The 26,759-nt window shown below is 43.7% G+C and overlaps 1 protein-coding gene across 2 annotated transcripts; it reads left to right on the top strand.

Annotated features, from left to right (window-relative positions):
* The first annotated feature begins 981 nt into the window (after positions 1–981).
* On the top strand, positions 982–26,201 carry ebpl (EBP like). 2 transcript variants are annotated; one of them, XM_085391658.1, is made up of 6 exons: positions 982–1,125; positions 1,740–1,883; positions 25,004–25,180; positions 25,381–25,450; positions 25,620–25,758; positions 25,836–26,201. In XM_085391658.1, exons 2-6 carry the CDS (start codon positions 1,845–1,847, stop codon positions 26,080–26,082), a joined length of 672 nt encoding a protein of 223 aa, XP_085247784.1. In that variant the 5' UTR covers positions 982–1,125; positions 1,740–1,844; the 3' UTR covers positions 26,083–26,201. The 2 variants fall into 2 exon arrangements, with proteins under 2 accessions (XP_085247784.1, XP_085247783.1); XM_085391657.1 differs by lacking the exons at positions 982–1,125; positions 1,740–1,883 and adding an exon at positions 20,827–24,847.
* The last annotated feature ends 558 nt before the right edge of the window (positions 26,202–26,759 follow it).

Here is a 26,759-nt window from a genome sequence, read left to right as displayed (position 1 = left end):
TGTGGTGCACCTACTTGTAATAATATGTAAAATTGTTTTTAGCTCATTTAATGAGTGAATGATAAATGATCCAGTGAGATTAGGCATTTTGTGTGAATGTCTGCCTACAGGGGAAGCAACAGTCTTGTTTCATTGACTAAAAAGTCTCTGTGTGATTCCAGTGGTGGTGGGAGCTGAAGAGGTTGTTATCACCTCAGCAGAGGAGCTGCTCAGCATTGTAAAGATGGGAAATGCTTTGCGGCACACCAGCACCACAGGAATGAACGAGCGCTCCAGTCGCTCTCATACCATCCTCACCCTTCAGGTCGTGTTATCCTGCCACAACAGCAAGAACTCTTCCTTTAAGTCTGTCCGCTCCTCTAAGCTCTGTCTGGTTGACCTGGCAGGCTCGGAACGTGCTAGAAAAACTGGGAACACCAGGACACAACTGAAAGAGTCTGCTCATATCAACACAGGCCTGTTTGCACTGTGCAACGTTATCCGTGCACTTTCAAACCGAAGTCAAAATCGGCACAGTAACAACTCCGGCAGTGCACACGTACCATACCGTAATCCCAAGATCACTCGACTCCTTCGTGACTCATTAGGAGGCACATAAAAGGAGCATTTTCCTAGAAATGTTGAACATGGTAGGCAATCATGATCCTGTGGTTAAAAGGAGACTGGAACAACAAGCCAAAAATGCTTTGTATACCAGTAAAACCATCCAGAATGAAATTGTTTCATGTTTGGCTGAAATGGTTGCTGAGGAGATCATGCGAGAAGTTAAAGACAGTGCACAATTTTCAGTCATTGTAGATGAGACTAAAGATGTCAGTAAATCAGAGCAAATTTCCACCCCAAAAAATCTTCTCTAGATCCGCCCCTGAGGAGGCAGCGCCCACACGCTAATGGTGGCGTGTGTAAGCCCCTCCCACCACTTTGTAGCTGAGACCCTGGCCGTCCTGCAGTTTGCATCCATTGCCCGATACGTTCAGAACCGTCCAAGTCCTTCTTTCAGGCAGCGGCTGCAGGAGAGACTCAGAGCTGTCAGTCACTCACCTCCAACTCGTATGGAGTGTTCAAAGGAGGAGGGAGACCATTTTGCTCCATTAAACCTCAGAGAAGAGCTAAAAAAAATGCCAGGTAACTATAAAAGATTTTAAAAGGGATGTTGCCATTAAGAGATCGCAAACACTTTGATTACAATCAATTGATAAAAAGTAAAGCAAAAAAACTCTGAGATTTTTATTTGGTTGCCTTGAAGTGTAAAAGATGGTTAGTGTCTCCAACATGTGGACATGCCTGACACATTAAACAACAACAAATGAGCTTGGTGTTTTATTTATATATTACTGTACCCTCTTAGATACCTGCTATTCAGAATAGGAGAAGTGTATTCAGACTGAAATCATTTCAAACTGCTGATGGAATTGCCGTTAAAGAACTGAAGTGTAATATGGATTTTTTTTTAAAAACCACAGATATAGCTAATGTAAACTAAGAATGACTGCATCCCGTTTAGATTTGAGGCTGTAGAAAGAAATAAAGCCATGGGTATATCATTGGTTATTCTTTTGTTTCCGTTACAAGTTGTCAACATTTTGTCTGGAACATCTTATCCTCTGAGAGCTTATGAGAAGATGATGTGAATAAACGCAGCATGGCTCAAATGGATCAAACTGTTTACATAGACAAAAGCCAAGTTGTACAATTTTATAGGCTTGCTATCCTATCCAGTTTCTCTTTTGTATGCTTAGGAAGCTCTCCACATAGACAAGCAACTGTTGGAGCAGAAAGATGCAGAACTGAGACGGGTAAAAGAGGAACTCGAGAAACTCCTTCAAGAGAAGAAAACTCACCTTATGTTGTTAGAGGAAGAAAAGCAGCGATCACGCATACAGGTGAGGAGGAGAACAGTGCAATAAAGAGCTGCTCTGTGATGCAGAAATCAGTATATTTTATTTACGGGGAAAAAATTAAAAGATGAATTTAATGCATGTCTGCTGTGTTATCATTTGTTCTTTAAATGTGCGCCTCTGTGCAAATGTTTAGACAGAACAACTGGTGAACCAGCAGATAATGATTGATCGCCTTCGTGGCGAACTCATGACCTTTCGGGGGACAGCCTCAGGGGCAACAGTGGAAGTGGGGGGGGTCTGAGTACTCAGGCAAGAGACCCCCCAGTGTCCCTCTGATCACACACAGCTGCATGTGGAGGCCTCCCAGGAAGGTAGGAAGCAGTGGGTAGTGTGTGGGTTAGGTTGATGTCCATAAGTGAGGGTTTTTTTTGTTGTTGTTGTTTTTGTTTGGTCTGTTATAATGGGGTTTTTTTTGTGACTTTTATTATCCGTGATCCTAAAAAGTGTGCCTATAGACTGGAGAGGGTAATGGCAGCTTTTAAAATCCATGGCCAACTTGTGCTGGCTGAAATCGAGGAAAAAGATGACGTGTACTGCCCGCTCTTAAGTGGGTCTGGGTGAGTGAAGCTTTTTGTTAGTGTAAAGCTTTTTAATGACATATTTAATCCATGATATATCTTATATAGCATGTCTCAGTTTTTCTACATGAAGAAAAATATAGAAAAGGTTCTGGTAGACAGGTGATGTATTTATGGAGATGTCAGGAACAGTTTCTGTAGTAGACCTCCTGATATCCATAAATAATTGTGTCCTTTCTGCAATTTTCTGTTTCACAGGGAAACAAGAAAGGCAAGTAAGGATCAGAGGCAGATGGAAAATGCCTGAAAACAAAATGAAATAAACAAATGAAGAAACCCCTGAAGAATATTCCCACTATTGATCGAAATCAGGGTTCTTTTTTTATTTTATTTTTAAATTCTTAGACTCCTGATCAGCCTGTAATGCATGCCCTCCCTAAACACACACACACGCACACACACACACACACACACACACACACACACACACACACACACACACACACACACACACACACACACACACACACTAACAGAAAAAGCTAGATTTGGTACGATATGTTACACAATTAAATAAGATTTACAAGAGGCTTTCTGAAATATCGACAAACGTTCTAAGCTTGTGTTAAAGTAGCTGCTTGGCAAATCAAATAAATATGGGAACATTTCTGGCTATTTGTTTTTTCTGTCATGGAAACAACAAATTCAATCTTTCTATCAGAACTACATCTTTTTGGTGTAGTCACAACATTTTGGTGTCAGTGAGACAGTGGCAACATGATAGAGGTGTTTTTGATGCAGATTTGTTGTTGTTTTTCATGAATTCTTTTTATGTATAGTAATGATTTAGCACGTAGACAGTGGCTGTGCTCTGCTATGGAACGATCTGTGGAAAATCATCAGAGGACTCCGTGCAGTCCTGTGATTTAGTAGCTTAAAGAAGCACTTTTTGCAGCAGTAACTTGAAGTAATACTTTTCCATGTGACTTTGTCAGTCTCTCACATTGTTGTGGAGAAATTGTGTTCCACTCCTCTTTACAGCTTCACTTTATTGAGTTCTGTGTGCACTTGTTTGTGCACAGTTTTCTTAAGTTCATTATACAGTATTTAGTCAGCTTGAACCACCTTGATTCTTTTCTTTTCCAACTATTCAGCTGTAGATTTTCTGAGGGACTCATATTTGACTCTAGAATACTTTGGTTTACAGAGAAGTTCATGGTCGATGTGATGAATGCAAAGTACCCATGAAGGTGATGTCCAGGTGAAAATAAGTCCAATTCATCACCCCTCTGCCACTGTTGATATGAGGTGTTTGTCCTGATATGCTTGTGTGTGCATTATTAAATTATAACATCTCCACTTTGGTGTGGTGTGTCAAAAGGATATTGTTCAAAAAGTTTTGTGGTTTATTTAAATGCCTAAGCTGTGCTGCCATGACCTTTTTATAGAGAAGAGGTTTTCTCCTGGCAGCCCTTGCAAATAAGAAAACCAACAGGCTCAACTGTGTGTCTCAGACAGTGTTAATGGAGCGTGTTGTTTTGTACACGTTTCAGTGATTTAGGTCTGTGGTTGGAGTGCACAGCCAGTGTTGCATGCTGACAAACTATTAATTGTTACCACCTGTGCCTATTAGGGATTAGGTCCAGGTAGTGTTTTGTGGATGGCTGCGCCGACATGTGCATTAGAACTGCTGAGGAAAGCCTTGTGCTAAATTGCATTTGTTTTTTTCTTATTATCTAGTAATATTAAAGATTTTATACATGAAATTGTGAGTGCTGAAGTTCTTATTCATAAGTTAATACTTCCAAACAAGTTATATTTGTTCAGTCTTCTTCTAACTGTACTGTCATGAACTTAAACATTGAATTTGTTAACCGAAGTCTGCAGAATCTGAAGGTTTTGAGCTTTTGGCAGTTTCTCTGAGCACTGCACAGTCTGAACTGGAAATCCACTCTTGGAAAGACTGTTGCATTGTTTTAACACAAACTGTGAAAACTTCTGCTTTTACACTTCCAGATAATCAGTAAATCAAGTCCATTTGATTAGTATCTGGCTGCTACTTAGTCACATAATTCCTGTGGAAGCAGAAAGGGTGTATTTAATGTGACGTCAACGTCAAATTGGTTTTTTATTTGTTTATTAATTCATTAATTTATGTTCGTGTTGCTGTGTGTGTTTCTGTGTTGTTCACAACATTAGAGTTCAGCTTTGATTGCAATTTGTTTGTAGGATTATTCAATTATTTTGTGTTTTCTAACATGTTAGCATTATAGTTACTGTAGGAAAAGAATTAATATACATGTTGTTCCATGGTTTACTGGTGTTGAGCTTCCGCTATACCCCCTGTTTCTGGTTTATTTGTTAGTTTATTTTAACTGGTGGTTTCTTCTTTAATTGGATGTAATTGTTATTCGTTTTTGGTTTTCGTTTCAATTAATAAGTGCTGTATTGGAATGACATTTTTATTACCGTTTGTTTTCACTTTCCTATTACTTAGTGTTCCTAATGTGTTAAAGCAGATCTCCTCCCACCTGTTTCCATTTGGCCATTATCCTTTTTTTGTATTATTTTTGAATTACAACATTTTTGAAATTTGACGCTTGAAAATGGCATATTATCAGTGTTATTGTTCTTGTACAAGTTATTCAGCAGTTCTTGGAGACTGTTTGGGATATGATGTGCCACATTTAACCCTTCTTGATGATGCCCAACAAGTTTGAAGCAGAAATATTGTTTCAGTGACAAGTTATAGGCCACAACCACTTTTTGGCAGCTTGAAAATGGCATATTATCAGTGTTATTGTTCTTGTACAAGTTATTTAGCAGTTCTTGGAGACTGTTTGGGATATAATGTGCCACATTTAACCCTTCTGGGTGATATCCAACAATTTTGAAGCAGAAATATTGCTTTTAGTGTTGTCAATCCACATTGCTGGCATTGCATCTTTCAACATGTTTGTAGGTGGATTTGAATGCACCAGGTGTAAGTGCAGCCACTCAGCCTCTACTCAATGTGATCATAGAAGCAGGTGCAGATGTGTGTCACAAGTTAATCTAGTAGTAGGCTGTGGTTCTTGGCCACAGGTGGCAGCAGTGGACTCACCTCCATTGGAGACTGCTCCAGCTGCTATGTGGTAGTCAGTAGATGGATTCCAAATTGAAGATCATATGCAAGTTTTGGGGACTGTTTATTACTAATCACTGTGTAACTGCTGTAAATTCACAGTAACTGCCATCTCCTTACAAATGTTTATTGGATTAACCACACTTATACAGACTGTATAGAACTACCAACTCTAAAATGTTTGTTTGCAGAGAAAAGATACAGACAGACGATGCTTACAGGATGTGATGTGACAACACTAATGAAATATTGATGTGTCATTTTTGTTCAAGACGTTTTTCTTATGGGCAAAAATATTAAGATCATGATGAACAGGGGTGGTGATTCCTATGACTTTGTGTATATAATTTGGAATTTTTTACAGATGTGGTCCAAAATAGATACATGATATCATATCATTCATTTCAAAGGTTTATTTGCATGGCTGTCTTTGTGGTGTCCCAGAAACGATGTGGGCTTCATAGATAATTGGCAAACCTTCTGGAGGAAACCTGGTCTTGTTAGGAGAGACGGCATCCATCCCACTTTGGATGGAGCAGCTCTCATTTCTAGAAATATGGACAAATTTATTAAACCCCCCAAAAAATGACTATCCAGAGTTGGGACCAGGAAGCAGAGTTGCAGTCTTACACGCCTCTCTGCAGCTTCTCTCCTCCTGCTACCCCCCCAAAAACCCATCTCCATAAAGACTGTGTCAGCTCCCAAACAGACAAAAAACAAACTAAAAACCAGCAACAAACAACTTAAACATAAACAATTACAAAGAAAGAACAATACAGTATCCACATCTGAACCAAAGAGTAAAACAGTGAAATGTGGATTATTAAATATTAGATCTCTCTCCTCCAAGTCTCTGTTAGTACATGACTTAATAATTGATCAACAAATTGATTTACTCTGCCTTACAGAAACCTGGTTGCAGCAGGATGATTATGTTAGTTTAAATGAATCAACACCCCCGAGTCATTCTAACTACCAGAAACCTCGAAGCACAGGCCGAGGGGGCGGTGTGGCAGCAATTTTTCACACCAGCCTATTAATTAATGAAAGACCAAGACAGACTTTTAATTCATTTGAAAGCCTGATGCTTAGCCTCGTCCACCCCAGCTGTAAAACTCAGAAACCAGTCTTACTTGTTATCATCTATCGTCCACCTGGGCCTTACACAGAGTTTCTGTCTGATTTCTCAGACTTTATATCTAATTTAGTTCTGAGCTCAGATAAAATAATTATTGTGGGTGATTTTAACATCCATGTAGATGCTAAGAATGACAGCCTCAACATGGCATTTAATCTGTTATTAGACTCAATTGGTTTCTCTCAAAATGTAAAAGAACCCACCCACCACTTTAATCACACTCTAGATCTTGTTTTAACATATGGCATAGAAACTGAACATTTAACAGTGTTTCCTGAAAACCCTCTCCTGTCTGATCATTTCCTGATAACATTTACATTTACAATAATTGATTACACAGCAGTGGAGAGTAGACTTTATCACAGTAGATGTCTTTCTGAAAGCGCTGTAACTAAGTTTAAGAATATAATCCACCCACTGTTATCATCTTCAATGCCCTGTACCAACACAGAGCAGAGCAGCTATCTGAACGCTACCCCAACAGAGGTCGATTATCTTGTTAATAATTTCACCTCCTCACTACGTACGACTCTGGATACTGTAGCTCCTGTGAAAACTAAGGTCTCTAATCAGAAGTACCTGACTCCGTGGTATGATTCTCAAACACGTACCCTAAAGCAGATGACTCGTAATCTGGAGAGGAAATGGCGTGTCACAAATTTAGAGGATCATCATTTAGCCTGGAGAAATAGTTTGCTGCTTTATAAGAAAGCCCTCCGCAAAGCCAGAGCATCTTACTATTCATCACTGATTGAAGAAAATAAGAACAACCCCAGGTTTCTCTTCAGCACTGTAGCCAGACTGACAAAAAGTCAGAGCTCTGTTGAGCCAACAATCCCTTTAACGTTAACTAGTAATGACTTCATGAACTTCTTCACAAATAAAATTTTAATCATTAGAGAAAAAATTACCAATAATCATCCCACAGATGTAATATTATCTACAGCTACTCTTAGTACCATTGATGTTAAGTTAGACTCTTTTTCTCTAATTGATCTTTCTGAGTTAACTTCAATAATTACTTCCTCCAAACCATCAACGTGTCTTTTAGAAAAACTGCTCAAAGAAGTCCTGCCATTAATTAATTCTTCGATCTTAAATATGATCAACCTATCTCTAATAATCGGCTATGTACCACAGGCCTTCAAGCTGGCTGTAGTTAAACCTTTACTCAAAAAGCATCTCTAGACCCAGCAGTCTTAGCTAATTATAGGCCAATCTCCAACCTTCCTTTCATATCAAACATCCTTGAAAGAGTAGTTGTCAAACAGCTAACAGATCATCTGCAGAGGAATGGCTTATTTGAAGAGTTTCAGTCAGGTTTCAGAGCTCATCACAGCACAGAAACAGCTTTAGTGAAGGTTACAAATGATCTTCTTATGGCCTCTGACAGTGGACTCATCTCTGTGCTTGTCCTGCTAGACCTCAGTGCAGCGTTCGATACTGTCGACCATAATATCCTATTAGAGCGATTAGAACATGCTGTAGGTATTACAGGTACTGCACTGCAGTGGTTTGTATCATATCTATCTAATAGACTCCAGTTTGTGCATGTAAATGGAGAGTCCTCTTCACACACTGAGGTTAATTATGGAGTTCCACAGGGTTCAGTGCTAGGACCAATTCTGTTTACATTATACATGCTTCCCTTAGGCAGCATCATTAGAAGACATAGCATACATTTACACTGCTATGCAGATGACACCCAGCTCTATCTGTCCATGAAGCCAGATAACACACACCAATGAGTTAAACTGCAGGAATGTCTTAAAGACATAAAGACCTGGATGGCCGCTAACTTTCTGCTTCTTAATTCAGATCAAACTGAGGTTATTGTACTCGGCCCTGAAAAGCCTAGAAATATGGTATCTAACCAGATTCTTACTCTGGATGGCATTACCTTGGCCTCCAGTAACGCTGTGAGGAACCTTGGAGTCATTTTTGACCAGGACATGTCCTTCAATGCACATATTAAACAAATATGTAAGACTGCGTTCTTCCATTTGCGCAACATCTCTAAAGTTAGAAATATCCTGTCTCAGAGTGACGCTGAAAAACTAGTTCATGCATTTACTGTATTACTTCCAGGCTGGACGACTGTAATTCATTATTATCAGGAAGTCCTAAAAACTCCCTGAAAAGCCTTCAGCTAATCCAAAATGCTGCAGCAAGAGTCCTGACAGGGACTAGAAAGAGAGAGCATATTTCTCCCTTTTTGGCTTCCCTTTATTGGCTTCCTGTTAAATCCAGAATTGAATTCAAAAAACCACAGTTTGCTCGAGGACGAACAAGCAGGGTTGGGTAAGTTACTTAAAATGAGTAACTTAGTTACATTACTAGTTACTTCCATCAAAAGTAACTCAGTTACTTCAAGTTACTCGTTACTTTCAAAGTAACTAGTTACCAGGGAAAGTAACTTTGGTTTTACTCAGACTTCTCTTGTTAATGTGTTGCTTCCATAACTTTGCCAGTCTTCTGGCTTGCTTACTTGCCACAAGTGCACTGTGCCACCTACCAATAGAAAGGAAAAGATAATGTGCATATTTCCACGAGAGAAATCCCACGCCTGGACCGTCGTTGACCGCCGCCATGATTCTAGCCTACGTCACAGCGTCATGTGCGCTTTTTACATCCAACACAAAAACTGCAGTCGTGGTGCTTTGATTGTACTCAGAACTCAGAAATTCTGCCTTCTGAATAGGAAGATGTACTGTACTTAAGAGAGTAAAAAGAGGTTAGTTTATTTTGGAGTAGAGCTCCATTTATTATGAAAATTTTAGAGGTTTGTGGGTGGCTCTTAAAAGAGCCGTTGTGGGGAAGTCACTCAGACTTCAAACAGGCTACTCCTTTGGTTGCCAAGACACAGCTCCCTCTGCCGAGAAGTGAGCCATGAATTTCTCCCTCACCAGGACAGCCTCTCTGGAGGAGTTGTTTGCTGCCATACGACCCAGACCTTGCAATGGCTCCACCACAGCAGGTGCCACACCCCTCACAGCAGGTGCCACACCCCTCACAGCAGGTGCCCCTCTTGTCCGGAAGTGATGCTCTGCATCCACAACCGCAAGGAGAACAATGGAAAAAGTTTCCTTGTAGTTGTGGAACATGGATCCTGAGTTGGGGGGTGCCTTCGTCTGGATGTGCTTCCCATCCAGAGCTCCACAGCAGAGAGGGAAGTTCCAGCGCTCCTGGAATCCCTCTGCGATGGACCGCCAGTCTTCAGTTGAAGGCACAGCCATGAAATCCACTAGACAGTCCCAGATGGCTGTCGCTACCTGGGGGATGATCTGGCTTACCGTGGACACACCGACTCGAAAACTGAATGCGATGGTCCTGAAGGAGTCCCCGGTGGCAAGGAACCTGGACAAAATTCTTTAAAATGAGTATTATGTGTACTGCAGTTACAAAATACATTATTGAAATTCAAAAATTACAAATTACAAAACATAAATCTTCCATAAAACATTTTGTAATTATAAGGATAATTACATGATATATATATTAGATATAATCTAAAACAGTCTGCGGTGATTATATACAAATATTCAACTATCCCAGAATTAAACCAGGTCTAAATAAAAAAAGGAGTGAGTATCACTACAAAGATTAACCCACAGTGGTCCTAATACCAGTTTGATATCAGCAAACACCGAGAGCATACACTGATAGACACCACAGCCATGCTGTCATTGCAAACACAGATAACAGCATAAATCGAATTAAATCGGGACTTGATGAGAGCTTCTGAGTATCACTAGAAATATTATAAACAGTCATCTCCGTACCACAGTTTGCTTTCAGTAAACGCTGACAGCATTCACTGTTAGCATAGCACATCCATGTTAGCAGTGTATAAATGGATAGTTTAGCATATATTAGCACAGGTATCAACAAAGGACTACCGTATTAAACACTTTTACTAACCTCAGGCAGATGGACAGGCGCTCTGCAGGTGCGATTGAGCGCCTGTAGTTGGTGTCTAGGCGGGCGATGCTGGGACTGACGCGGGAAAGCAGGTCCTCAAACTGGCCGAGTGACAGCTCCTGGAGCAAATGGTGAAACTCACCAAACTGCTCACGCGTCTGGAGGACCTGATGGACCCAGGTACGGCGAGGATGTCTTTTACGCCGCTGCTCTGCTCTCCACAGTAAATAGAGAAGGGAGACTCTCTCTTCAAGCGCTAGCTCGACAGCTGCCATCTTGCAAAGATTCCGTCTGGCACAACTTCCTCACACATTCCTCCCACATTTCCGGTCGCGTTTGTAACATGTTGACCTATGTTTGTATCAGCCACGAGATGGCACTGTGTTGCTGCAAGGTGTGTAATTCACTGGCGAGCAAGAAGCCCCAGAAAAAAAAATGAGAATAGGAAATAAAGTGGGAATCGGAGCAGAGATTGGTGTGTGCGTGCATTTAATAAGAAGCTCGGTATACAGACAAGGATAACGCATGGTGTCAGAGTAGCGGTTTTCTACGCAATCCCTCGCCATCGGACAGCGCAGACATGGAGGCTTACGGCGTTCCCACACCGCGCATGGATTGGGACTCTAGCAACCTGCCCGAGGCATGGCGGCGTTTCAAGCAGCACGCCGAGCTAATGTTCGCTGGTCCTCTTCGGGGGAAGGAGGAGGCAGACAAGTGCAGCTACCTTCTTCTATGGGTCGGTGAGAAAGGACGGGACGTCTACAACACGTGGACACTCACCGCAGACGACTCCCGAAAGCTTCAGACGTACTACGATAAGTACACTGATTACATCATACCTAAAGCTAACCCAATCTACGCCAGATATAAGTTCCATGAAAAGATGCAGGGTGAAAATGAGGCGTTTGAACAGTTTATTACGGAACTGAAACTGCTTGCTAAAGACTGTGGGTACCCAAATACAGATGAAATGGTCAGGGATCGCATGGTATTTGCCACTAACTCGCCACACGTCCGAGAAAAGCTACTCAGCCAAGGCGCAGAGCTCACGCTAGAGAAAGCACGATCACACGAGCTAGCAAAGCAACAGCTAAAATCTATGGGTCACTCCAGGGGCCAAGAAACTGTGCACGCCATCGGCAGGAAACCGCACAGACAAGAAAATCAAACAAGAAGCGTGAAACCAAAAGAACACGCTAATGCAACACTAAAAACGTGCAGCTATTGTGCCGGACAACAGAGTAATAAAGACACCTGCCCAGCAAAAGGGAAGCAATGTGCAAAATGCAAGAAAATGAACCATTTTGCAAGAGCATGCAGGTCAAGACTCTCTTCGCAGACAAAAGCCCACCTCAAATCAGTACACACTGTGAGAGAGAACATAGAAATGATAACTAAGGACACAGATGAGGAGCAAGACTGTTTCTACATTGATAGCATCACCATAGAAAATGAAGGAAGAAATGATGAGCAAGCATATGCAGACATGCAACTCGGTTCCCCCCCACAGACAGTGAGGTTTAAAGTTGACACTGGGGCGCAAGCAAACACAATTCCAGCCAACATGTTCCAGACACTCTTCCCACATGTGGAAGGGAAATGCCAGCGAAAATGCAAACATGAAGACAAAACCTGCACGTTGGAATTCCATGTTGTTAACACAAGCGCCCCACCTGTATTAGCAATGAAAGCTTGCCGTGACCTTAACCTGGTAAGCATCGTGATGGCAGTGACGGGGGAAAGAGACAAGACAACCAACAGTTCACAGGCAATACTAGACGAGTATGCTGACGTATTTAAAGGGATAGGAGAATTTCCTGGTGAATGCAGTTTCCATGTAAACCCAGACGTTGCACCCACAGTCAGCCCACCTCGTCGGATTCCTATCGCTCTGCGAGCCCGACTCAAAGACGAGCTCGACAACATGGAAAGGAATCAAATCATATGCAAGGTCACAGATCCTACGGACTGGGTGAATGCACTTGTTGTCGTGGAAAAACCCAAGACAGGCAGACTCAGAGTATGTCTGGACCCCAGACCCCTCAACAAGGCTATACAAAGACCCCATTACCCTCTACCCACCTTGGAGGATGTCACCACAAAACTTGCTGGGGCCAAGTATTTCAGTGTTTTGGACGCCAGATCAGGCTACTGGGCCATTAAGCTAAGCCATGAATCATCTCTGTTAACCACATTTAATACTGTGTTTGGCAGGTACCGCTTCCTCAGGCTGCCATTCGGCATAATCTCAGCCCAGGATGAGTTCCAGCGACGCGTGGATGAGACCTACGAGGGCCTGAGGGGCGTGGCAGCCATTGTGGACGACGTATTGGTCTTCGGAGAAACCAAACAGGAGCATGATGACTACCTGAGGGCCATGCTGCAGCGCAGCAGGGAGAGCGGTGTAAAACTGAACCCTGACAAGTGCACCATCTGCGTCAAAGAGGTCAGTTACTTCGGTCACACATTGTCACACGAAGGACTAAAACCAGATCCACAAAAAGTAAAAGCAGTCCAAGACATGGCGCCCCCACAGAACAGGGCAGAACTGGAAACAGTGCTGGGGATGGTTAATTATTTAGCAAGATTTGCCCCACACCTGTCAGAGATAAACGCACCGCTCTGCCAGCTGTTAAAGCAGGACAGTGAGTTTGTATGGGACAAGAACCATGACAGATCCTTTCAATGAATGAAGGACCTGATCACTAGAGAACCAGGCCCAGTTCTCTCCTTCTTCAACCCCAAGAAAGCGCTACGACTCCAGGTCGATGCATCCAAAAGTGGCCCCAGTGCTGTGATGCTGCAGGACGGCAAGCCAGTCGCCTACGCATCCAAGTCACTTATCAGCACTGAGCAGAACTATGCCCAAATAGAAAAAGAGCTGTATGCTGTTCTCTTTGGCTGCAAGCGGTTCCACGAGTACATGTACGGTCGACATGTAACCATTGAATCGGACCACAAGCCACTTGAGTCCATACTCAAAAACCCACTAGCATCAGCACCACCACGGCTACAGAGGATGATACTACAGCTGCAAAAGTACGACATCAGCATCATCCACAAACCAGGGAAAGACATCCCGGTAGCCGACACGCTTTCCCGGAAATCCATAGAGTTCCACGATAAATCACTATGTGACGGGATGGATGCGCAGATCCACTCAGTCCTCAGCAACATGCCTGTCAGTGATCAGAGACTCTCAGAGATAAGAAACGAAACAGCCCAGGATCCTCAGCTCAACACTCGGAGAAGGACCACATTGAGTGGATGGCTGGATAAAAGGTCTCAATGTCCGCCTGACATCCAGGAGTTTTGGAACCACAGGGATGAGATCTCACTGATAGACGGGATCATGTTTAAAGGAGAGAAAATGATCATCCCAAAAAGGCTCAGAAAGGACATGATAGATCGGATTCATTCCAGCCATATGGGCATAGAAAAGAGTAAAAACAGAGCCAGAGACCTTCTGTTTTGGCCAGGCATGGGAAAGCAGATTGAGGAAGCAGTCGGAGCCTGCAGCACATGCCAGGAGAGACAAGCTGCTAACCCCAAGGAACCGCTGTTGTCACATGCAATACCAGAATGACCGTGGCAGGTCATAGCCACCGATCTGTTCACTTGGAACTCGGAAGACTACATCATCATCGTAGATTACTACAGTAGATTCTTCGAGTTGGAAAGACTGCACAGCTGCACTGCAGAAGCAGTGATCCACAAACTAAAGTCAGCCATGGCTAGGTATGGTATTCCAGAGTCAGTGATTAGTGATAACGGCCCGTGCTATGCTTCAAGTAAGTTCCAACAGTTCGCAAAGTCATGGAGTTTCACCCACACCACTACTAGCCCCCATTACCCACAGAGCAACGGCCTAGCCGAGAAAACGGTCCAGACAGCAAAAAAACTTCTGGACAAGGCCAAAGCTGAACATAAGGATCCCTACTTGAGCCTATTAGAATACCGGAACACCCCTGTGGACAACTTAAAGTCACCTGCACAACTACTCATGAGCCGGAGACTCCACTCCATCCTCCCTGCAACACCAAAACAGCTGGAACCCCAAGTAGTTTGCCAGCAAACAGTGCGTGAAAGGAGAGAAGCCTGCCAGCAGCGCCAGCAGACTCATTTCAACAGAGCCGCCCGACCTCTGCCTCAACTATATCCTGGCACACCGGTCCGGTTCCGGCAACAAGCTGGTTCCTGGAAACCAGCTGCAGTCACAAGTTGTGCCGACACGTCCAGAAGCTACAACATAACCACAGATACAGGACAAGTTTATCGCCGTAACCGCCGACACCTCCGTGAAGGCAGAAACAGCGTAGGAGGTGAGGAGTTCATTCAAACAACAGTCAACAGCGATGACAGCTCTGTGGTTTCTCAGCCCCCGCCTGTGGAGCCCCCTGATAAAGACATTACAACACCCGGATACACGACTCGATATGGGCGTGTTACTAAACCAAGACAGGTCTTGGACCTGTAATATTGTAAAGGTAAAGGGTGCAGGCGGATCGCTGCCCTAAAAAAAAAAGAAAAAAAAAAGGGGGGGCTGTTTACATGTTTGTTGTTCCAATGATGTCACTAAATGCATCTGTATATTATGGTTATGATGTAGCGAGTATTGAGTCGAATGCTATGATAGTAATTGATGTTGCTCAGGATGTTATTCCTGTAATTTCAGTTGCCTTAGAAATTTTACAAGCCTGAGTTGTTTTGTTGTTGTTGTTTTTTTTAAGAAGGGAGATGTAACATGTTGACCTATGTTTGTATCAGCCACGAGATGGCACTGTGTTGCTGCAAGGTGTGTAATTCACTGGCGAGCAAGAAGCCCCAGAAAAAAAAAAGAGAATAGGAAATAAAGTGGGAATCGGAGCAGAGATCGGTGTGTGCGTGCATTTAATAAGACAAGGATAACGCAGCGTTGAGACGCGAATGTGCACGCGTCAAATTAGGGGCATTTGGGGTGTTTTGTTCACGTCCATCGCGTTTGGTGTGAACACACCGTTACACGCCTCTCTGCAGCTTCTCTCCTCCTGCTAAAAAACCCATCTCCATAGAGACTGTGTCAGCTCCCAAACAGACAAAAAACTAACTAAAAACCAGCAACAAACAACTTAAACATAAACAATTACAAAGAAAGAACAATACAGTATCCACATCTGAAACAAAGAGTAAAACAGTGAAATGTGGATTATTAAATATTAGGTCTCTCTCCTCCAAGTCTCTGTTAGTACATGACTTAATAATTGATCAACAAATTGATCTACTCTGCCTTACAGAAACCTGGTTGCAGCAGGATGATTATGTTAGTTTAAATGAATCAACTTGTCTTTCTGAAAGTTCTGTAACTAAGTTTAAAAATATAATCCACCCACTGTTATCATCTTCAATGCCCTGTACCAACACAGGGCAGAGCAGCTATCTGAACGCTACTCCAACAGAGGTTGATTATCTTGTTAATAATTTCACCTCCTCACTACGTACGACTCTGGATACTGTAGCTCCTGTGAAAACTAAGGCCTCAAATCAGAAGTACCTGACTCCGTGGTATAATTCTCAAACACGTAGCCTAAAGCAGATGACTCGTAATCTGGAGAGGAAATGGCGTGTCACAAATTTAGAGGATCATCATTTAGCCTGGAGAAATAGTTTGTTGCTTTATAAGAAAGCCCTCCGCAAAGCCAGAACATCTTACTATTCATCACTTATTGAAGAAAATAAGAACAACCCCAGGTTTCTCTTCAGCTCTGTAGCCAGGCTGACAAACAGTCAGAGCTCTGTTGAGCCAACCATCCCTTTAACGTTAACTAGTAATGACTTCATGAACTTCTTCACAAATAAAATTTTTATCATTAGAGAAAAAATTACCAATAATCATCCCACAGATGTAATATTATCTACAGCTACTCTTAGTACCATTGATGTTAAGTTAGACTCTTTTTCTCTAATTGATCTTTCTGAGTTAACTTCAATAATTACTTCCTCCAAACCATCAACGTGTCTTTTAGACCCCATTCCTACAAAACTGCTCAAAGAAGTCCTGCCATTAATTAATGCTTCGATCTTAAATATGATCAACCTATCTCTAATGATCGGCTATGTACCACAGGCCTTCAAGCTGGCTGTAGTTAAACCTTTACTCAAAAAGCCATCTCTAGACCCAGCAGTCTTAGCTAATTATAGGCCAATCTCCAACCTTCCTTTCATATCAAACATCCTTGAAAGAGTAGTTGTCAAACAGCTAACAGATCATCTGCAGAGGAATGGTTTATTTGAAGAGTTTCAGTCAGGTTTCAGAGCTCATCACAGCACAGAAACAGCTTTAGTGAAGGTTACAAATGATCTTCTTATGGCCTCTGACAGTGGACTCATCTCTGTGCTTGTCCTGCTAGACCTCAGTGCAGCGTTCGATACTGTCGACCATAATATCAATCAATCAATCAATCAATCAATCAATCAATCAATCAATCAATCAATCAATCAATCAATCAATCAATCAATCAATCAATCAATCAATCTTTATTTATAAAGCACTTTTCATACAGAAAAAATGTAGCACAAAGTGCTTTATATAGTTAAAAGCAGCCCACCCCACCCTCCAACTCACTCCCCACACTCTCAATACACATATATCCCCCCACCCCCACACACACATACACACACGCGCACACTTAAAGAGTAAAAATTGGGCTGGGCTCGCATGAGCCAAGTGAGGAAACATTATAACAGAGAGCCGTCTGCACCGGGAGCCGGTCACAGACTGCAGCCTCCGGGCTGGGCACACAGCCGGAGGGAGGCAAAGGAGCCCCCCAACCAGACTGAGAGGACCCCAGAGACCCAGCAGCCACGGTCAATAACAGCCCCGGTGCAGAGAGCGCCCTCCGAGGAAACACTGGAGATATGACGCAATACGATGTATACAGGGTAAAATGATAAAATAAATTAGAACAGGATACAATATAAATATAAATATAAATAGAGTAAGAAGATTAAAAAATGAATAAGAATAAAATCAAGAAATATTAGGTAAATCCTAAATTAATAATAGAATAACAGGATAGAATAAATAAGCATAAAAATAAATAAACGCTAAGTAAAAGCTAAATTAAAAAGGTGGTCTTGAGCCTGTTCTTAAAAACATGTACGTTCTCTGCGGCCCTGAGCTCCTCCGGCAGGCTGTTCCACAGACGAGGACCATACCACTGAAAAGCTGCCTCTCCGTGAGTATGTGTCCTGACTTTAGGGACAATCAAAAGGCCAGTACCAGAGGACCTCAGGGTCCGCGAGGGTTCGTATGGTAAAAGCAGATCTGAGAGATAAGAAGGCCCAAGACCATTAAGACATTTAAAAACCAATAAAAGAACTTTAAAATCGATCCTGAAACACACGGGGAGCCAGTGCAGCGATTCTAAAACCGGTGTAATGTGGGCCCGCCCTCTGGTCTTCGTCAGCACACGAGCTGCCGAGTTTTGCAAGAGTTGTAAAGTTGAAATATTCTTCTTAGGAAGACCAGAGAGCAGGGCATTACAGTAATCAATGCGACTGGTAATAAAAGCATGCATCAGCATCTCCGTGTTGGCCCGAGAGAGAATAGGGCGACTCTGGCTATATTTTTTAGATGATAAAATCCAATTTTGGTTACATGTTTAACATGTGGGATAAAACCAAGCTCAGAGTCAAAAATAACACCCAGGTTTTTCACTTGTAGCGAAGGACATAGTGAAAATGCCTGTAATTTAGACAAGAGTTTCTCTCTCTGAGCCTCAGGACCGACAATTAAAACTTCAGTTTTGTCCTGGTTAAGCTGTAAAAAGTTTTCTGCCATCCAAGATCTTATATCCAAGATACAGTTAAAAAGGGCATCCATTGGTCTGGTGTCATCAGGAGACACGGAGATGTACAGCTGCGTGTCATCAGCGTAACTGTGGAAGTTCACTCCATGCCTCCTGATGACACTGCCGAGAGGCAACATATACAAATTAAAAAGTACAGGGCCTAGAACCGACCCTTGAGGCACACCACATGTCATTTTATGGATCTTAGAGGAGCATGTATCCATACTCACCATAAAAGATCTGTCAGAGAGATAGGAAGTGAACCAGTTGTGTACAGCACCAGAGAGGCCCACCATGTGTTTTAGTCTGTTTAAAAGAATAGCGTGGTCTACTGTATCAAAGGCTGCGCTTAGATCCAGTAGCACCAGGACTGAGAGCTTTTGGGCGTCCCAGTTACATCTAAGATCATTTAAAACCTTTAGGAGAGCCGTCTCTGTGCTGTGGTTCACCCTAAATCCAGACTGGAATATCTCCAGGATCTGTCTATCATTGAGAAAATCAGTAATCTGAGTAAAAACAAGTTTTTCTAAGACTTTACTTAAAAATGGTAAGTTGGATACAGGTCTGTAGTTATTAAAATCATTACAATCCAAATTGCTCTTCTTCAGAAGGGGCCTCACCACCGCCGTTTTAAAGGCAGCAGGGAAGACACCCAACTGAAGAGAGCAATTCATCATGTATAAAAGCTCAGCCTCAAAAAATCCATAAAGTGTTTTAAAGAGTGAAGAAGGAATTGGATCTAAAAGACATGTGGTGGGTCTCACTGTGGAGAAAACCTTCTGAAAGTTCTCAGCATTAACCAGGACAAAGCTGTCCAGTGTCTCCTCAGGTACAATCGAGCCCTCAGATGTGTTTACAATCATATCGCGATTAGATAAAATATCAGATCTGATGGCGCTGATCTTTCCCCTGAAGTGGTCTGCAAACTGCTCACAGAGCGAGTCTGTGGGGGTTCTTTTGGAGCTTTTAAAATCAGGGTTAAATAAATGATCTATGGTGGAAAAGAGGACCTTGGGATTATTTTTGTTAATACTGATTATTTTGGCGAAGTATGAATTTCTTGACTTCCTTAATGTATTATTGTACATTTTAAGTTGCTCGGAAAATATTTGATGGTTGATATTATTTTTATTTTTCCTCCATCTCCTTTCTGCTGCCCTGCAATTTCTTTTGAGTTTTTTGACTTCTTCGTTTCTCCAGGGTGATGCATGTTTTACGTTAATCTTTTTGGTGGTGAGTGGAGCAACGGAGTCAAGGCTTTTCTTCAGTTTGCTGTTAAAATAACTAAAAATCAAATCGCAGGGTGCAGGTAAAATCACAGGGGGGCATTTGACTAAAACCCTGGTAAAATTTGCAGCCACTTCAGAGGTTAGATAGCGCCTCCTCACAGTTCGCACCGAGGTCTTCCGCTGAATAAAACCGGTGATGTTAAAAAACACACAGTAGTGGTCAGAGACAGCCAAGTCAACAACAGAGGACACGCTGGTGGACAGCCCATGGGTGATGACCAGGTCCAGAGTGTGTCCTCTGTTGTGAGTCGGCTGCGTGACGTGCTGGATAAAATCCAAACAGTGAAGAATGTTTAAGAATTCTTTTGTTGCAGGGTCAGAAGGATTATCTATGTGCAGGTTAAAATCACCGGTTAAAATTATCATATTATACACTCAACAAAAATATAAACGCAACACCTTTGTTACTGCTCCCATTCCCCATGGGATGGACGTAGAGACCTAAAATTCATTCCAGATACACAATATAACCATCCCTCCCAAACAGTGGTCACAAATCAGTCCAAATGTGTGGTAGTGGGCACATCTGCTATATTGAGATAATCCATCCCACCTCACAGGTGTGCCACATCAGGATGCTGATCTGACATCATGAGTAGTGCACAGGTGTACCTCAGACTGCCCACAACAAAAGGCCACCCTGGAATGTGCAGTTTTTTGCGCTATTGGGGGTCTGGGGACCCAGAACCGGTCAGTATCTGGTGTGATCACCATTTGCCTCATGCAGTGCAACACATCGTTGCATGGAGTCTATCAGATTGTCAATTGTGGCCTGTGGAATGTTGGTCCACTCCACTTCAATGGCTGTGCGAGGTTGTTGGATATTCGTGGGAACTGGTACACGCTGTCGTATACGCCGGTCAAGCACATCCCGAACATGCTCAATGGGTGACATGTCCGGTGAGTATGCTGGCCATGCAAGAACTGGGACATTCTCAGCTGCCATCTGCCCTGAACAATGTGAACCATGATTCATCCGTGAAGCGCACACCTCTCCAACGTGCCAGACGCCATCGAATGTGAGCATTTGCCCACACAAGTCTGTTACGGCGACGAGCTGGAGTCAGGTCAAGACCCCGATGAGGACGACGGGCATGCAGTTGAGCGTCCCTGAGACGGTTTCTGACAGTTTGTGCAGAAATTGTTTGGTTGTGCAAACCAATTGTTCCAGCAGCTGTCTGGGTGGCTGGTCTCAGACGATCTTGGAGGTGAACCTGCTGGATGTGGAGGTCCTGGGCTGGTGTGGTTACACGAGGTCTGCGGTTGTGAGGCCGGTTGGATGTGCTGCCATATTCTCTGAAACGCCTGTGGAGACGGCTTATGGTTGAGAAATGAACATTCAATGCACGGGCGACAGATCTGGTTGACATTCCTGCTGTCAGCATGCCAATTGCACGCTCCCTCATTGCTTGTGGCATCTGTGGCATTTTGCTGTGAGACAAAACTGCACATTCCAGGGTGGCCTTTTGTTGTGGGCAGTCTGAGGTACACCTGTGCACTACTCATGATGTCAGATCAGCATCCTGATGTGGCACACCTGTGAGGTGGGATGGATTATCTCAATATAGCAGATGTGCCCACTACCACACATTTGGACTGATTTGTGACCACTGTTTGGGAGGGATGGTTATATTGTGTATCTGGAATGAATTTTAGGTCTCTACGTCCATCCCATGGGGAATGGGAGCAGTAACAAAAGTGTTGCGTTTATATTTTTGTTGAGTGTATTTTGAATGTATGTTTGTTAAAAATTCTGAGAATTCCTTGATAAAAGCAGCGCTGTCTTTAGGTGGTCTATAAATTGTGACAGATAAAACTGGAGGGCTGCTGAAAACAATAGCATGGAATTCAAAAGTGGTAAAATGATCAAATAAAATTTGTTTGGTGGTGAGTGTGTTGTTGGCTAAAGATGCAGTCCCACCACCTCTCTCACCACTTCTAATAGAAAAAGAGAAATTAAAATTTGGTGGGGAGGCCTCAGTGAGAACAAATGCCAATTTGCCGCCAAATGCCAAATTGGCGGACAGCAAACGGCGTCCCCAGGCGTTGAGGTGGAGCCCGTCTGCCCCAAAAAGATGCCTCCTCTCCCAGAAGGCATCAAAGTTGTTAATAAAACCCACGCCGTGGGAGATACAGGCAGAGGAAAGCCAGGTGTTAAGGCTGAGCAGCCGGCTGAAACGGCCTATCCCTCTGCCACAGGTGGGGGTGGGCCCAGAGATAAAAGCACTCACCTGCAACTGACCAAGGAGGCTGAAGAGTTCGAGGAAGTCCAACTTCAGCAGCTCAGATTGCTGTTTGGGGATGTCATTGGTGCCAATGTGGATGATGAGCCGGTTAACCTGTGGGTGGGATGCCAGAATGTTGGGAATTCTGTCCACTATGTCAACAACAGTGGCTCCCGGGAACGACAGCGTGAGCGCCCCCCTCATCCGCACGTTCCTGACGATGGAATCCCCGAGGACCAGCGTGGAGAGAGGAGGTGCCACCGAGGGCTGTTGGCCATCTGAGACGCCCGCGCCGTGACACCGGGGGTGTTCAGATGGAGATGCGCCAGCCGGACTGCGTGAGTGACTCCCAGGTAGCCGCGCCGTGGGTCCTCTTCTCCGAGGAGCCGGGGTAAAGCACAGCTCTCCGCGGTGAGTTTGCACCACAGCGTCGGGTTGCCCGCCGCGGCTCCGGGGGCGTAGTGGTGGAGATGGCGCAGACCTCAGCGACACAGCGGGATGGCGAGGGCTAGCGGTCAGAGGAGGAAAGTCCACAGGATCCAGGACATTGAATTTATTCTCCAATACTACCGCACCGGAGGGGTGAGGGTGCGAGAGACAGATCCTCCTGCCCCCTCTGCAGCCACCACGCGTCTCAACCATGGTCCATGGCGCTGGTTGGAGTGGAGTGGAGCTGACCAGAGCCTTGGGTCTGGCCCCTAGCTGAAACCAGGAGTTCTCGTCCTTGGCAGAAGCACCAGCGACGCAAGTTGAGAGCCTGTGTTGACTGTTGGCGGGATCTTGGGACACAGCAGCTGGATGGTGCACTGTGTCGGCTAGCTCAGCGCTAGTAGCGGTGGTTTGAGCTTTGCCAAGGAGGATCGTGTCAAGTTCGCATTCAGCCCCCTGGATTTGGTATAGCGTGGATATCCTTTGTTCCAGCTCGATCACTTTTTGGCTCAGGTTGATGCAGCTTTCACAGCTGGATGTTGAGGTAAGTGGTGCCATTCCGGAATCTCGTACCGGCGACAGCGTCAAAAACAAAAACAGACACTGCCACTTTAGCTTACGTTAGCTAAAAAGTCAGTCGTGACACAGCAAGAAAAGAGTTTTCAGATCAATATCCAGCAAATGCAAAACCAAGCTTTCGTCAGCCTTGATAACTTTTAGCCGAGCAAAATATCACAGATCCGCACGGAGGTTACGGTGGAAGTCTACCTCCTCTTCATGGCGGCAGACAACAATTGACTGCCGCCATCTTGGATTTTTTTTAATATCCTATTAGAGCGATTAGAACATGCTGTAGGTATTACAGGTACTGTGCTGCAGTGGTTTGTATCACATCTATCTAATAGACTCCAGTTTGTGCATGTAAATGAAGAGTCCTCTTCACACACTAAGGCCAATTATGGAGTTCCACAGGGTTCAGTTCTAGGACCAATTCTGTTTACATTATTACTTTACATTTTTCAAAAAATGCCTCTCTGTGCAAAATGGGTTTAAAAACATAATCAACGATGGGATACTGTTTGTCAGTGATTTGAACCAGGCAAATTGTGGCAGGATCAGCCTGATGTTATTTGTATCCCACTGTAACTTTACTGTATAAAGAGCTAACATCTCCAAAATGTCAGGAGTAGTTAGTCATTACAACAAGTGTTTGTGAACTAAAAATCAAGAATGTGGGATACTGTTTGTCCGTGATTTGGAGAGCCCAGCGCTGCTCCCAACGCAGGGGAAACTAATTCTGTCACAGAGACCTACCTCGGCACTTGTGCAGGTGAAACAAAGGGAAGATTTGCTTCACCATATTTTCTAGTCTTTGGCTTAGAATGAAGTTGGTTTGGAAACATAGTCAGCGGTGCTTCATCTCCTGCTTTGCGTTTGTGTGGGCGCACCGTGCTAGCAGTGTCCAAGCGTTCTTTGTGTTTTTTTCCCTTTTCATACCGCGCTCCCCCTGCAATGGCTCTGTGCCCCCCCTAGGGGGCGGGCCCCACACTTTGGGAAGGTCTGTTAATAGATCTCTCTGCATTGAATCATATTTGTTATTAATCTCTGTCTCTCTTCCACAGCATGTCTTTATTCTGTTTTCCTTCTCTCAACCCAACCAATCACAGCAGATGGCCCCGCCCCTCCCTGAGCCTGGTTCTGCCGGAGGTTTCTTCCTGCTAAAAGGGAGTTTTTCCTTCCCACTGTTGCCAAAGTGCTTGCTCATTCAGATTCAGATTCAGAAGACTTTATTTATCCCCGAGGGGCAATTGAGATACTGACCTTGCCGACCGTACATACAATATACAAACATCATATTGGGGAGACAGGTCAGGCTACGTAGCTGGCAGGTCAGCCGCACGAACAGCGACCCAGAACCGAACAATTGAAAATACAAAACATCAGGAAAGACAATGAGGAAAAAAAGAACTCCCCCCAGACTGCGCTCCAACAGGGAGATCAGTTTGAGAACAGAAAAAAACCCACCGCTGCGCATAGGGGTTCATATGATTGTTGGGCTTTTATCTACTGTACAATATAAAGCGCCTTGAGGCGACTGTTGTTGTGATTTGGCGCTATATCAATAAAATTGAATTGGATGTACCAAAGAACTGCTGAAGTACTGTTTGTATTTTTTTAATGAGATTTGGGTTTTATTCCCCTGTTTGTTTGTTTGCTTGTTTTAAACACTGAGCTCCTCATTTTCTTCTTCTGTGGTCAGAATGAATGTTAACGTTTAGCTTCAGATAAACATGATGTTCATCTGCTGCTGACCTTTGACCTCAGCCGTTTGTGAGGGAGGAGGCGGGAACAGGGAGTGGAGTGTTCTCCTCACCAGTGAATGGGAGAGTGTGGGGCGGGATTTAGAAACAGCAGTTCAATAGGGAATGCCAGGGGGCGGAGCCTGAGACGTCCATTTTCACACAGAGCAGTGGTGAGCCTACACAGAACGACTGCATACAGCATTTCTGCAATATTACTACACTAATCCTAAAATAATTTTACTGTGGCATATTTGAAGTACAGTCTGTAGTACTGGTACCTCTTCTATATGCTGTTCCTTCTCTTCCTTTTTCTTCTGTGGTTGCAGATGGACTCATCGGCGCCTCCTGGCCTCTCTCTGGTCTCCGTCTTGTCTCTGTTAGCATGCAGTGGCCAGCTGTTGGCAGCTGTCCTGCTAACACGCAGGTATTGTGGGCGGAGCTCTACACAGAACTGGTGGATCTTGCTGTGGCTCTTTTATGATGTCATTGTCCATCTGACGCTGGTAGGCGGTGCTTTATTCTTAGTTATTCCCATCTTCATCATGATGACAAAAAACGTTATTCAAGTTTCAGCTCATCTTCAAAATTAGACTCATTTCATAAACACTTAGTTTTTGTTTATTCTTGTTTATTTTTTATTCTAAACCTAAAGGTTTTTAGGAAGATCCATTTGTTTCCATGTCTCTGATTTTTGTTTTTTTAGGAGGGTCCGTTTGTTTACATGTCTCTGGTTGGGACAGTGGAGGCTTCTGAAGGGCCACTGGCTGAGCTCTGTGAGTATTTTGTAAATACACTGCAGTATTTCCAGGCAGTGTTAGTTTGATCTGAAGTCCAGTATGAGAACAAAGTAATGAAGTACTTTTACTCACAGATACTGTAAAAACACACTATTTGGTACGTCATTTGGGATGTTTGACTTCTTCTCACCTGTCTTACCTGTAGGGAAGGAGTACGGGAAAGCCGACAGTCGCTGGCTGGTTTCTGATCCGACGATCGTCTCCATCGAGATCCTGACCGTCGTCCTCGACTCGCTGCTAGCTCTCCTGCTTATACACGCAGTACTGAAGGACAAGTACTACAGGTAACACTTCCTGTACTGCAGTTACTGTGTTGCTGGTACTGCTTGGTACTGATGTTAATGGTGAACCAATCTGTCAGACACTTCCTGCAGATCGCTCTGAGTGTGTGCGAGCTATACGGCGGCTGGATGACCTTCTGTCCCAATTGGCTGATGGGCAGCCCTCACCTGAACACATCCTCCTTGCTCTACCTATGGGTCTACCTGGTCTTATTTAATGGAGTCTGGGTCCTGGTCCCAGTCCTGCTGCTGCTCCAGTCCTGGTTCAGCCTAAGGAGTCTGCACGTGCTCAGAGCGGACCAAAGCAAAGCAGCTAAAAGACAGTGATGTCAGTGATATGGTTTAAACTGATTGATGGGGCCGAGTCCGAGGATCATTTAAATATTCATCTGATGTCAGAATCAATCACCACGATCAATCGTTTGAAAAATAAACATTTTATTATAGATACAGTTTCAGTGGCTTAAATTATTGCTTTGGAACATCTAACCACATTCAATTCAATTCAATTCAATTCAATTTTATTTATATAGCGCCAAATCACAACATAAGTCGCCTCAAGGCGCTTCATAGATACAGAGAAAAACCCAACAATCATATGACCCCCTATGAGCAAGCACTTTGGCAACAGTGGGAAGGAAAAACTCCCTTTTAACAGGAAGAAACCTCCGGCAGAACCAGGCTCAGGGAGGGGCGGCCATCTGCTGCGACCGGTTGGGGTGAGAGAAGGAAGACAGGATAAAAGACATGCTGTGGAAGAGAGACAGAGGTTAATAACAGATATGATTCAATGCAGAGAGGTCTGTTAATACATAGTGAGTGAGAAAGGTGACTGGAAAGGAAAAACTCAATGCATCATGGGAATCCCCGGCAGCCTACGTCTATTGCAGCATAACTAAGGGAGGATTCAGGGTCACCTGGTCCAGCCCTAACTATATGCTTTAGCAAAAAGGAAAGTTTGAAGCCTAATCTTGAAAGTAGAGATAGTGTCTGTCTCCTGAATC

Source organism: Rhamphochromis longiceps, linkage group LG19 (genome assembly GCF_057381845.1).
Source record: "Rhamphochromis longiceps isolate RC_006_pf linkage group LG19, R_longiceps_female_GT1.1, whole genome shotgun sequence".
In the NCBI taxonomy this organism is placed as follows: domain Eukaryota; kingdom Metazoa; phylum Chordata; class Actinopteri; order Cichliformes; family Cichlidae; genus Rhamphochromis; species Rhamphochromis longiceps.
The sequence above is the reverse complement of the archived record's forward strand: the minus strand, read 5'-3'. Positions and strand labels throughout refer to the sequence as shown.

Excerpts from the sequence above, each read along its gene's own strand:
- ebpl (XM_085391657.1), top strand. The coding sequence starts at position 24,755 with ATGGGAGAGTGTGGGGCGGGATTTAGAAACAGCAGTTCAATAGGGAAT. Across the intron at positions 25,181-25,380 it reads TCATTGTCCATCTGACGCTG|GAGGGTCCGTTTGTTTACAT; the intron begins GTAGGCGGTGCT and ends TTGTTTTTTTAG. Across the intron at positions 25,451-25,619 it reads AGGGCCACTGGCTGAGCTCT|GGAAGGAGTACGGGAAAGCC; the intron begins GTGAGTATTTTG and ends TCTTACCTGTAG.